General features: G+C 43.4%; 1 protein-coding gene across 1 annotated transcript in view; it reads left to right on the forward strand.

Moving 5' to 3' along the window:
• Positions 1–13,878, forward strand: part of MTOR (mechanistic target of rapamycin kinase) — an 88,129-nt gene that overhangs the window by 46,880 nt on the left and 27,371 nt on the right. Inside the window, exons 30-35 of the mRNA XM_070956221.1 lie at positions 2,489–2,564; positions 3,874–4,013; positions 6,067–6,167; positions 7,604–7,719; positions 11,279–11,356; positions 13,470–13,577. Coding sequence (XP_070812322.1) covers positions 2,489–2,564; positions 3,874–4,013; positions 6,067–6,167; positions 7,604–7,719; positions 11,279–11,356; positions 13,470–13,577 — 619 coding nt within the window. The remainder of the gene's footprint in view (positions 1–2,488; positions 2,565–3,873; positions 4,014–6,066; positions 6,168–7,603; positions 7,720–11,278; positions 11,357–13,469; positions 13,578–13,878) is intronic.

Genomic DNA, 13,878 nt, shown 5'->3' on the forward strand with positions numbered 1-13,878 from the left:
GTTCTTTTTTTATACAAAGTCAGCTTATTGCCCCCACAATCCGGGTCCTCATTTTACCTACCTCGGAAGGATGGAAGGCTGAGTCAACCTTGAGCCTGGTGAGATTTGAACTTGCAGTAATTGCAGGCAGCTGGTGCTATTTAACAGCACTTTAGTCTGCTGCGCCACCAAGGCTCTTTAACAGAGCCTTTAAATTTAACAGAGTAGCTGGAAGGGACCCTGCAGGTCATCCAGTCCAACCCCCTGCCCGAGCAAAATCGAATCTTCACTTACATGCGTTTCTAATCTATATACTTACATACTATTTTATTTTTGAATTTTTCTCATATCCTACATGTAGAAATGGCAACATCTTGCTTTTTCTCTCTCTGTCTCTGTCTCTCTCTCTCTCTTCCCTCTCCCTCCCCCTACTTTCCCTGGAATTTGAGAGTAAAATTACTTAAGCTCAGTCAAGTCTGAAGTATATAAAGCATTTCCTCTCCTTCTCCCTTTTGACAAGTTACAAAATGAAAAATCACGCTCTGACAGCCAGCCAGCCAGCCAGCCAGCCCGGGGCAGGGAGCAGCAACAATTGTAGAGAAAAGGATCTTGAGGGGGGGGGGGGGAGAAGGAAGGATAATGGCCTATTTGTCAGAGGAGGTAATGAATCGCCCAACAGGCAAGAGCTTGAGATGCTCCTAGCTGTCGAGCTCAACATGATAGCCATTCGTCATTTTTATAGAAGGTTGTTGATTCCCCTTCTCAAGAAGGAAAGCATCTTTACTCACTCCCAAGGAACCATTGGGGTTTATTGCCCATAGCCATATTTCAGGCAGAACAAACACAACTTGCCGTTTCATCAATAACAAGTCACTAAAAGACAGCTGAGGAACTACAAAAAAAAAAAAAAAAACACCCCGTCTTTCGAATGGGGAGTGGATAACTGAGTTCTTGTCATCTTCATGCTGGCCCCTTCTCTGCGAAGTCTCATCATCTTGAGTTTGTAGATCCGGGCGCTGCTAATAGCAGAACCTGGCTAGCAAAACACAAGAGAGAAAATCTTGGCTCCTCCGAGCTGAACACTGGATGGATTAGACAAAAAAAAGACAATATATCTTGTCTTTTCATGAACACTAAGAGCCTATGCACCAAAGACAAATTCCTTGTGTGTCCAATCATACTTGGCCAATAAAGAATTCTGTTCCGTTCCGTTCTATTATTACCTTCAAATATGAGTGACGAGATCCTTCAGGCAAAGAGGAACTTGATGGGGTCAGAAAGAGGAAAAAGTAGAGTAGGTGGGAACGAGGGACAATGATGTCATTTTTTTTTTAACCTGCTGTCTGCTGTTTACTTGCAGGACAGGTGCTTAATTTAGGAGGGTGTATAGTTGCAGCTGAAACACGCACTCGCTCAAAACAGGTAGTCCTCGACTTACGACTACAACTGAGCCCAAATTTTCTCTTGCTAAACAAGACAGCTCTTAAGCTGATTTCTCCCCCCTCCCCGCTTTTATGTACGACATTTCTTGCCACAGTTGTTAAGTTAGTAACCCGGTTGTTAAGTGAATCCGGCTTCCCCGTTGACTTTGCTTGTCAGAAGTCCACAAGAGGGAATCATATGACACGCCCTCCCCTCTCCCCCCCTCCCCCAGGATATTGCAACCGTCATAAATATGAACCCATGGCCAAGTGTCTGAATTTTGATCCCACGATTGTGGGGATGCTGCAACGGCTGTTTGAAAAACAGCTGTACCTCACTTCTTTCAATTCTGTTGTAACTTCGAACGGTCACTAAATGAACTTGTAAGGTGAGGACTACCTTTGTAGTATTAAGCTGAACTTCTAAATCTTTTGTTGAGAAAAATCTAACTAAGGAGACGCACACATTTGTGGCTTGCGTTTTTGTAGTGGACGACAGACAGGGCCTTCTCAGTGATGGCACCCCGGTAATGGAGAGGGTGGCTTTTCACGCATCATTGTTTTTTCCCTATGCCTTTACAATTTTACCTGTGAGGAATACCCTAAAACAGCTGTTAATTTTCATCTTTTTTGCTTTGCTCCACTGTTGCTGAATAAATACATTGCTTTCCATAATTGTTTCTTAACATGAGAATATGTTGAGGAATGAGTTCCTTTAAATAAAACCAAACATTACAAGAATCCAGCAAACGCAGCTATGTTTCCCAATCTTAAGCAGGGGTGAAATGCTCCCGGATCGGACCGGATCGCCTGATCCGGTAGCGATCTTGGCCGGTGGTTCCACAATCCGGTAGCCCGCCCGGATGTCATTACTTTCTGGTTTTAACCAGGAAGTAATGTGTTTTTTTACCTTCTGTGCATATGCAGAAGGTTTTGCGAATGCACAGAAGGTCACGCACGCACAACATGTGCGCTTCCGAACCGGTAAGGAAGGTAAGTAGATTTCACCCCGACCTTAAGTATTTATAAGTTTTATAACAGAAACGGCTCCTGAGCCTTTTTTTCCCCCTTTTCTTTTCTCTTTGCAGCATAAACAATAAACTGCAGCAACCGGAGGCCGCATCTGGGGTGCTGGAATACGCCATGAAGCATTTTGGGGAGCTGGTAAGTGATCCCTCTTGTTTTTGCCCATCGGCTTTGAGCGTTTGGGAGCCTCCTGTCTCACGTGGAGGAACAGCGTGTAGTGCTTAATCCTGCCTGCAGGCTGGGAAGGAATCCACCGCTTGGCAACAGTCACACCAGGAACTGCCAAAGGGCTAAATCAAAAAGACCAGAGCCCGCATGGGGGCCAGAGAGTCAAAAAAGGAGGGGGGGGAAAAAAAAAGAAAAAGCTTTTGTATTCTTATTCTTTTTATTAGAAGTGAAATTCCTTAAAGTTAGCAGAAACAGGCGGAGTCAGGCAGCGCTTTTTCAAACTCACAAATGGTAAACATGTTGACAAAAGTCTTTATCATTTTATTTTGTGCGTTACTAATGTAGTACTTGAGGGACGCGGTGGCTCAGTGGCTAAGACGCTGAGCTTGTCGATCGAAAGGTCGGCAGTTCGGCGGTTCGAATCCCTAGCGCCGCGTAACGGGGTGAGCTCCCGTTCCTTGTCCCAGCTTCTGTCAAATTAGCAGTTGGAAAGCAGGCAAAAAATGCAAGTAGAAAAAATAGGGACCCCCTTTGGTGGGAAGGGAACAGAGTTCCGTGGGCCTTTGGCGTTGAGTCATGCCGGCCACATGACCACGGAGACGTCTTCGGACAGTGCTGGCTCTTTGGCTTTGAAACGGAACAACTAGAGTCAGGAACAACTAGCACATATGTGCGAGGGGAACCTTTACCTTTACCTTAATGTAGTACTTAATTGTACACAAAAACGTTAACAGATGTGTTGTGCTGATGGGCTCCATCTAAATATTGGAGGCAGTCTGGCTACCCTTTTTCCAAAATTTAGTTGCCTTCTTAAAAAAGGATAAGAAGGTAGGAAGTTTGTTTGTTTGTTTCATTCCAAAAGGGGAGAATTTGGGACTTCTTTTGTGAAAAGTCTGCCTTACTGAATTACAATCTACTTTTAAAAGGAAAATTTTCTGAGATGAGAACAGTGTTTCTCAGCCTTAGCAATTTAGCAATTTTAAGCTGCCTGGATGTCAGCTCCCAGAATTCCCCAGCCATGTTGAAGCCCACCCAGTCTTAAGTCTAAAGTTGCCAAGCCTAAAGTTGTTAAGGTTGAGAAATACTTCGTTTATGGCAGCTAAACAAAATGGCGGGGACTCCATCTCTCTGCGATGTTTCATCACCACTTTAGCTTCAGAAAGATTTTCAACAGGTTCATTATAGTTGGGCTGCCCAACTGCCAATGGTTGCTGTGTGCCAGTTGGGGATGTCTGAGTTTTCTCCCCCCCCCCCACCAATTCCTGGCCCCTCCTTCCAGGAAATCCAGGCCACCTGGTACGAGAAGCTGCACGAGTGGGAAGATGCCCTTGTGGCCTATGACAAAAAGATGGACACCAACAAGGATGATCCGGAGCTGATGCTTGGCCGCATGCGCTGCCTGGAAGCTTTGGGGGAATGGTAAGAGCCCAGTGATATGACAATGTCTGCAGCATTGAAAAAAAAAATATATATAAAATGTTTTATCTTTGGCATTTGCCCCCAGTCAGATTTATTTATTTTATTTATTTATTATTTATTATTGCGATTTATATGCCGCCTTTCTCCCTGGGGACTCAAGGCGGCTTACAAAATGACAAATTCCAATACAAATCACAATGAAATAAAATTAAAATCAGCAACCCTATTAAAACAGTTTAAAATTATGACAGTGTACCCCCAAGCGGATCAGTTGAGTTGACGGAAGAGCCACGTCTTCAGCTCGCGACGGAAGGAAAGAAGGTCGGGGGCTGTCCTGAGCTCGGTGGGCAATCCATTCCAGAGGGTCAGGGCTCCCACAGAGAACGCCCTCCTCCTGGGAGCCTTGATAGTACAAGGGTTTAGTGCACCCTGTTATTAACACAGCTGCCTGCAATTTCTGTTGGTTCGAATCTCTCCAAGGCTCAAGGTTGACTCAGCCTTCCATCCTTTCTAAGGTAGGTGAAATGAGGACCCAGTTTGTGGGGGCAATAAGCTGACTTTGTATAAAATATACAAAAGAATGAAGGCTATTGCTTAAAGCATTGTAAGCCGCCCTGAGTCTCCGGAGAAGGGCGGCATATAAATCAAATTAAAAAAAAAATAAAAAAAAATTGTTTGGCCGACGGCACCCTGAGGAGGCCGACTCTGTGAGAGCGGACAGGATGGTGGGAGAACGGCTGAAGATGGTCCTGCAAGTACCCCGGGCCTAAGCCATGAAAGATACCCAAGTAGACCAGCGGAATGCTGGAAATGTAAAAGGAGGCAAGGAACATTTTGCCACATGTGGTGGCTGTGCCCAGATGCAAGGAAATACTGATTAAAAATAAGAAATTGGCTAAAAGGAAATTACTAAACAACTAATAGATCTAATACCAGACCGATTCTTATTAGGTATATTAAGGGGAAATTATTGTAAAAAAACAAAACAAACCCAGTGATGTGTTTTGTCCTTGGGAACTTCTGATAAGGCCACACTTGGAATCCTGCATCTAGTTTTGGTCGCCACGATGTAAAAAGGATGTGGAGACTCTAGAAAGAGTGCAGAGAAGAGCAATAAAGATGATTAGGGGACTGGAGGCTAAAATATATAAAGAACGGTTGCAGGAATTGGGTATGTCTAGTTTAATGAAAAGAAGGACTAGAGGGGACATGATAGCGGTGTTCCAATATTTGAGGGGCACCCACAAAGAAGAGGGGAGGGGGATTATTTCAGTGGTGAAATCTAAAATTTGTTACTACCGGTTCTGTGGGTATGGCTTGGTATGTGTGTGGGGGTAATGTGACTGGGTGGGCATGGCCAACTTTTTTTTTTTTAACTTTTAAAACCATTTTTTCTACAACCTCTCCGGCCGAAGAAATTGTAAAAAAAATACTTTTAAAAACCTCTGATGATCCCAGCTGAGTTGCCTGATCGTCAGAGGCTTTTAAAAGAAAAAAAGCCTCTGACGATCAGGCAATTTAGCTGGAACTGTCAGAGGCTTTTAAAAGCATTTTTTCTACAACCTCTTCAGCCGAAGAGGTTGTAGAAAAAAATGCTTTTAAGAGCCTCTGACGATCCCAGCTGAGCCGCGCGATCATCAGAGGCTTTTTAAAAAAAAACTTTTAAAAGCATTTTTTCAGCCTATGCTTTTAAAAATAAAAAAAAAAGCCTCTGACGATCGCACAGCTCAGCTAGGCATGGGTGGGTGAAAGGATTTTTGCTACCGGTTCTCTGAACCACCCACCACCATCACTACCGGATCGGGCGATCCGGTCCAAACCGAGAGCATTTCACTCCTTAAAGTCTCTTTCCAGGGGCTCTTTTATTTCACACAATATAGCAGTTTCTCTCCTCCACCCCCCCATTTAAAACGTGTTTGATTTCAGCTCGCCAGAATCGCTTTGAACAGCGAGATGGGCGAAATATACATTGAATAATAAACTTAAAATGATGGGCAGATAGTGAGTTTTCTGCCAGGTTTCTAACTCTCGGCTCTTGTGTCTTGGGCCCTAGGGGACAGCTGCATCAGCAGTGCTGTGAGAAATGGACCTTGGTGAACGACGAAACGCAAGCCAAAATGGCAAGGATGGCAGCGGCAGCCGCTTGGGGTTTAGGTGACTGTCTACTCCACCCTTTGCTCTTTGGGGGAGAAATCCCTGGGAGTTCCGGTTTGGCCAAGGGAGCCTTGCAGAGGCAGTCCCACATCTGACTATGCCAAAGGGGCTCTCTCAGACTTCAGATGTTCTGCTTGCACCATCCCGAGCAGTGGTGATATGTAAAAATTTGTTACTACCTATTCTGTGGGCGTGGCTTGGTGGTGGTGGGGGTTAATGTGACTGGGTGGGCGTGGCCAACTTTTTTAAAAAAACTTTTTAAAGCATTTTTTAACAACCTATTCGGGCAAATAGGTTGTAAAAAATGCTTTTAAAAGGTTAAAAAAAAGGTTAAAAAAAGGCGCTGACGATCGCACGCCACAGCTGTGATCATCAGAGCATTTTCTTTTTTACTTTTTAGAAGCAGGAACTAATGACACCTGAGTGGGTGGGCGGAGCCTTGCGCTACTGGTTCTCTGAACCACCTGCCACAATCGCTACTGGATCGCCCGATCCGGTCCGGACCAGGAGCATTTCACCCCTGATCCCGAGCCATGAAATCAAACAATATCCCAGGTTCCCTGTTCGGCTGGCATAAAATGGTCATTCCCAGCCCCTACCCCTCTGTAGTCACATACTATTTTGGCCCCATTTTGCAAAGCCTTCCAGAATCGGTGGTGGCTGCAAGATCCTAAATTTTGCAGGCGAAGGTGAAAAGTCTGAACCAACCAATGTCGGCATGAACCAAGCTTAGGATGCGGCGTAATTTTCCGACCTAGGCTTCCCAAAAGCACGAAGCCGACTCCTCGTCCCAATGAAACGCCTTTTGTTTAGTTTAAAGGGAATTCCTCTTCCCGCAAAGTCCCGGCCAACAGTCTTTCAAGAGATTTCACAACTACAGGCCTTTATTAGGTTTGGAGAGCTGCCAGGCCGATACCTTCCAAACGCCACTCTGTAGCAGACAATACTTGGCAAGAAGTCAGGAACAGATCGTCCCTCTAATGAATTGAACTAATTGTCTCCTGCAAACTCCCCTCCCCTTTCGCTCCTCTTAATTCCCTATGGGAGGGGCCATTCACCGTCCACCTGTGGCCTTACTCCTGAGTCGACCCTTGTTCTTTAGCTGTTCCCTTCGTCTGGCAGCTCTGCACATGCGCACACTGGGAACAGGCTTCAGCTGTTCCTCTGCCTCACTGATGTCCGACTCCGAAGGCAGCTGACAACTGTCAGACAGGGCCCTGGCCCCCTCTCTGCCTCCGATGCAGAGCCTTCCCCAGACTCCAGGACTGGCCCATGTTCCTCCCCAACCTCCTCACTGTCTGAGTCTGCCACCAGCTCGGCTGGCGGGCCACAACACATAAATACAGCTGCGAGATTTTGACCCGGCCTCTTGCTCTGGCCAAACCAGATCCTCTCATTGTCTCAAGCTGGGCTGCTTTCTTTCTTTCTTTCCTCAGGGCAGTGGGACAGCATGGAAGAGTACACCTGCATGATCCCAAGGGACACCCATGACGGCGCCTTCTACCGGGCTGTCCTGGCTCTCCATCAGGACCTTTTCTCTCTGGCCCAACAGGTATTTCCTAAAGGTTGCCAGCCCTGTTTGGGATTCGGGGACCTTCCTTCTTTTGAACCCCATCCTAACCTGTCATGTGTCTGTACTTGGCAACCTGCAATTGTTTTCTTTTTTTTAACTAGCCACCTGCTTTATACCAGTATAATGAGCCACCAAGATCATAATGGCCTACTTACCCAGAGATACAGATCATTGAACTTGATAGCACTCAAGAAACATTAGACAACTGCAGTATTCATCTGTCACTTAGCATCTGAATGCTCTCTTGTATTTTGCTGAGGCAGACCATCCATCCATCCATCCATCCATCCATCCATCCATCCATCCATCCATCTGATTAACAGAATAACAGAGGTGGAAGGGACCTTGGAGGTCCTCTAGTCCAACCCCATTCTCAAGCAGGAGACCCTACACTATTTTAGACAAATGGTTGTCCGATCTCTTCTTAAAAACCTCCAGCGATGGAGCATTCACAACCTCTGAAGGCAAGTTGTGCCACTGATTAGTTTAGTTTAGTTAGTTTATTTGATTTGTATACCGCCCTACTCCCGAAGGACTCAGGGCGGTGAACAGCCAACAATAAAATACATAGATACACAAAATTTAAAAACCAGATAAAATCAAATTAAATCATTTTGGCCCAGACAGATTAAAACACCCCAATAATTTAAAAACAGATTAAAATTTAGATATTTAAAAAGGGAAGAGATTAGGCCAAGCCCGCCTGATGGAATAAAAAGGTCTTCACAGCGCGGTGGAAGGTGCGCAGATCCGGGATCCTCCGTATCTCCGGGGGGAGCTCATTCCAGATAGTAGGTGCCCCCACAGAGAAGGCTTTCCCCCTAGGGGCCGCCAGTCGACACTGTTTGATTAGTTGTTCTCACTGTCAGGAAATTCCTCCTTAGTTCTAAACTGCTTCTCTCCTTGATTAGTTTCCATCCGTTGCTTCTTGTCCTGCCCTCAAGTGCTTTGGAGAATAGCTTGACTCCCTCTTCTTTGGGGCAGCCCCTGAGAGATTGGAAGATTGCTATCATGTCTCCCCTAGTCCTTCTTTTCATTAAACTACACCAGGGGCCTGCAACCTTAAACACTCAAAGAGCCATTTGGACTCGTTTCCCACACAAAAGAAAACACCGGGAGCCACAAAACCTGGGTGGGCGTGGCCAACTCGATGTCACTCACTTCTACCAGTCATATGACCCCCCCCAGCCATGCGTACCCAACCAGTCAGTAGGGCAAAGAAAAAAAAAATCAAGATGCTCCAAAGTGACTCCGTCAAAATCCTTCAGCTGCTAGCAACGCAAACAGGACAGCACACTCGGGCACTCCAAGGACATTTCCTTGGACGTGACACTTTTTCATCAAAGGTTATGTAATTCACCGTTCTGCAGCTGCATTGCAGCTTTGGGCTGGATGACGACCGGTTCATATTCCACCACCAAAGGCTCGGTTGCGTAATCCCTAGAGAGAACGTGTGGCTTGTCCTCCTGCAAGTAGGAAGCCGGGTCCCTTCAGGGGAAATTCTTTCGGTGGCGGGGGTGGTGGTGGGACGGACACGACGACTTCTTTAGTACGGGAGCCCAGCTGAGGTTTTAAGAAGTTGGCCTTTTGCCTGGCAAGAGCGTTCCCAAGATCGGAGCCGTACTGTCTTGGAATATTTATTCATCAGATTTGTAAAGACCGCCTGATTTAAATCACTGAAAATAAACCTACAATAAAAAAAAAAAGAGAGAGAGAGAGAGAGGATGGGGACCATCTGGGTGAAATCAAACCATCTCAGGCATATATTTTTCTTACCCGGCCCACCACTCTTATCTAGCTCAAGGCCTGGTAGGGAAGAGCCACAAAAAGTATCTTCATAAGGTCTTGAAGTTTTAGATCACACTGATGGTTGTGCTTGCCTAAACCTTTTCCTTCTCCTTTCAGTCTTGTTGTGGCATTCAGAGCTGCTGTTTCTTGTACTTTCTTATTTGGATTTCAAATGTTTTTCCCCCCCTCTGATATTAACTGTCTTGTTATATCCTGCTTTCCCTCTCTTGTCTCCAAAGCTGTCTTATCTTTGGCTTCCCTGCCACAAAAACTGTTTTCACTGGACCACCGAGTAACTCTTCTTTCTTTGCTTCTCCAACTCCTCTAAGGTTCCCTCTGGCTTTATATTGGTTCAATAAATTCATCTTAAATCCCTTAATCCCAATATCTCAGGGGCTGCCCCAAAGAAGAGGGGGTCAAGCTATTCTCCAAAGCACCTGAGGGCAGGACAAGAAGCATCGGGTGGAAACTAATCAAGAAGAGAAGCAACTTAGAACTAAGGAGAAATTTCCTGACAGTCAGAACAATTAACCCGTGGAACAACTTGCCTCCAGAAGTTGTGAATGCTCCAACGCTGGAAGTTTTTAAGAAGATATTGGATAACCATTTGTCTGAAGTGGTGGAGGGTTTCTTGCCTAAGCAGGGGGTTGGACTAGAAGACCTCCAAGGTCCCTTCTAACTCTGTTATCCTATCCTATCCTATCCTATCCTATCCTATCCTAATCCTATCCTATCCTATCCTATCCTATCCTATCCTATCCTATCCTATCCTACCCTACCCTACCCTACCCTATCCCATTCCATTCCATATTTTCTATTCTATTCTGTTCTGTTCTGTTCTGTTCTGTTCTCAGTAAAGATTCTATTCTATTCTATTCTGTTCTCAGTAAAGATTCTATTCTATTCTATTCTATTCTATTCTATTCTATTCTATTCTATTCTATTCTATTCTATTCTATCTTATCCTATCCTATCCTATCCTATCCTATCCTATCCTATCCTATCCTACCCTACCCTACCCTACCCTACCCTACCCTACCCTATCCCATTCCATTCCATATTTTCTATTCTATTCTGTTCTGTTCTGTTCTGTTCTGTTCTCAGTAAAGATTCTATTCTATTCTATTCTGTTCTCAGTAAAGATTCTATTCTATTCTATTCTATTCTATTCTATTCTATTCTATTATCCTATCCTATCCTATCCTATCTTATCCTATCCTATCCTATCCTATCCTATCCTACCCTACCCTACCCTACCCTACCCTACCCTACCCTACCCTACCCTACCCTACCCTACCCTACCCTACCCTATCCCATTCCATTCCATATTTTCTATTCTATTCTGTTCTGTTCTGTTCTGTTCTGTTCTCAGTAAAGATTCTATTCTATTCTATTCTGTTCTCAGTAAAGATTCTATTCTATTCTATTCTATTCTATCCTATCCTATCCTATCCTATCCTATCCTATCCTATCCTATCCTATCCTATTCTATTCTTCTTTTCCTTTTACATGACTTGGGTTTTTTTTAATCTAGCACCTCTTTTTATATACTGTACTGGCTTAGCTCATTCATTAACTACAAAGTTAATGACGAGAAAAGCAAACAAAACGCTGGGATTCCGGAGACAAAAATCAGGATTCAGCCTCCTGGGAAAAAAAAAAGCAAAAAGCTATTTTATCCCCCCTGATTCTGTTCGGAGAGCTTTTCCTCGGCGGGGGTGTTCATTTTGCTTCATCTTTTCTCCCTCAGTGCATCGACAAAGCCCGAGATCTCCTGGATGCAGAGCTCACAGCCATGGCAGGAGAGAGTTACAGTCGAGCTTACGGGGTGAGTAGTTCATCTCCTCACCCAGCATTGCAATCCTTCCTTGGGGGATCTACAGGCAGTCCTTGACTTACAACAGTTCGCATAGCGAAAGTTCGAAGTTACAACAGCCCTATGGCCATTTTTCACAATTACGACTCTTTGCAGCATCCCCATGGTCGCTTGATTTACATTTGGATGCTTGGCAGCTGACTCACATTTATGACGGTTGCGGTGCCCTGGAGTCACATGATCCCCGTTTGCGACTTTCTGATAAGCAAAATCAATGGGGAAATCCAGATTCACTTAACAACCGTGTTACGAGAGTAGAGTAGAGTAGAGTAGAGTAGAGTAGAGTAGAGTAGAGTAGAGTTGAATAGAATAGAATAGAATAGAATAGAATAGAATAGAATAGAATAGAATAGAATGAAGAATGGAATAGAATAGAATAGAATAGAATAGAATAGAATAGAATAGAATAGAATAGAATAGAATAGAATAATGGAATGAAGAATGGAATGGAATGGAATAGAATAGAATAGAATAGAATAGAATAGAATAGAATAGAATAGAATAGAATAGAATAATGGAATGAAGAATAGAATGGAATGAAGAATGGAATGGAATAGAATAGAATTGAATAGAATAGAATAATGGAATGAAGAATGGAATGGAATGGAATGGAATGGAATGGAATAGAATAGAATAGAATAGAATAGAATAGAATAGAATAGAATAGAATAATGGAATGAAGAATGGAATAGAATGGAATGAAGAATGGAATGGAATGGAATGGAATAGAATAGAATAGAATAGAATAGAATAGAATAGAATAGAATAGAATAATGGAATGAAGAATAGAATGGAATGAAGAATGGAATGGAATGGAATAGAATAGAATAGAATAGAATAGAATAGAATAGAATAGAATAATGGAATGAAGAATGGAATGGAATGGAATGGAATAGAATAGAATAGAATAGAATAGAATAGAATAGAATAGAATAGAATAGAATAGAATAGAATAATGGAATGAAGAATAGAATGGAATGAAGAATGGAATGGAATAGAATAGAATTGAATAGAATAGAATAATGGAATGAAGAATGGAATGGAATGGAATGGAATGGAATGGAATAGAATAGAATAGAATAGAATAGAATAGAATAGAATAGAATAGAATAGAATAGAATAGAATAGAATAATGGAATGAAGAATAGAATGGAATGAAGAATGGAATGGAATGGAATGGAATAGAATAGAATAGAATAGAATAGAATAGAATAGAATAGAATAGAATAGAATAGAATAGAATAGAATAGAATAGAATAGAATAGAATAGAATAGAATAGAATTTTTTATTGGCCAAGTGTGATTGGACACATAAGGAATTTGTCTTGGTGCATAAGCTCTCAGTGTACATAAAAGACAAGATACGTTCGTCAAGAATCATAAGGTACAACACTTAATGATAGTCATAGGGTACAAATAAGCAATTAGGAAACAATATCAATATAAATCGTAAGGATACCAGCAATAAGGTTACAGTCATACAGTCATAAGTGGAAGGAGATGGGTGATGGGAACGATGAGAAGATTAATAGTAGTGCAGACTTAGTGAATAGTTTGACAGTGTTGAGGGAATTATTTGTTGAGCAGAGTGATGGCGTTCGGGGAAAAACCTGTCCTTGTGTCTAGTTGTTCTGGTGTGCAGTGCCCTATAGCGTCGTTTTGAGGGTAGGAGTTGAAACAGTTGATGTCCAGGATGTGAGGGCTCTGTAGATATTTTCCCAGCCCTCTTTTTGACTCGTGCACTATACAGGTCCCCCATGGAAGGCAGGTTGGTAGCCATTATTTCTTCTGCAGTTCTAATGATCCTCTGAAGTCTGTGTCTAATTTGACAACTGCAGCGATTCACTTAACGAATGTGGCAAGAAAAAGTCATAGAATGGGGCAAAGCTCACTTAACACATGTCTCGCTTAACAACAAATAATTTTGGGCTCAATTGTGGTCAATTACACAATTGTGTGTAAGTTGAGGACTACTTGTATTCCGGAGTAGTGATGATGATGATGATGATGATGATGATGATGATGATGATGATGATGATGATGGTGTCAACCCCTTTTTCTGCAGGCGATGGTCTCCTGCCAGATGTTGTCCGAGCTGGAGGAAGTCATCCAGTACAAGCTGGTGCCGGAACGGCGAGAGATCCTTCGCCAGATCTGGTGGGAGAGACTGCAGGTAAGGCTACCCTGGAAGCCACAGCTCTGAAAAAGCAGGTCTGATATTCCAGAATTTAGACTAGAACTTCCCAGCATTCCCCTGGAGCGCTTTCTGGAGCCAACGTGTCAATGATTAAGAAGCTTTTTTTATTTTGAAGGGTTCTTAACATCTAATATTTTGATTGGAAAATTACCAAACTAGGATTCTGCAGGACATTTTGCCATTGACACCAATCAGCCTGCTGGCCTGCCCGGTTTTATCCCCTGTATCCAGAACTTCCAGGTCTTTATCTTTGGTTTTCTCCCCATCCAGCCTTCTC

The sequence above is a fragment of the Pituophis catenifer genome, unplaced genomic scaffold, assembly GCF_029215685.1.
Source record: "Pituophis catenifer annectens isolate HBS135680 unplaced genomic scaffold, rPitCat1.0.hap2 SCAF_18, whole genome shotgun sequence".
Classification (NCBI taxonomy): Eukaryota; Metazoa; Chordata; class Lepidosauria; order Squamata; family Colubridae; genus Pituophis; species Pituophis catenifer.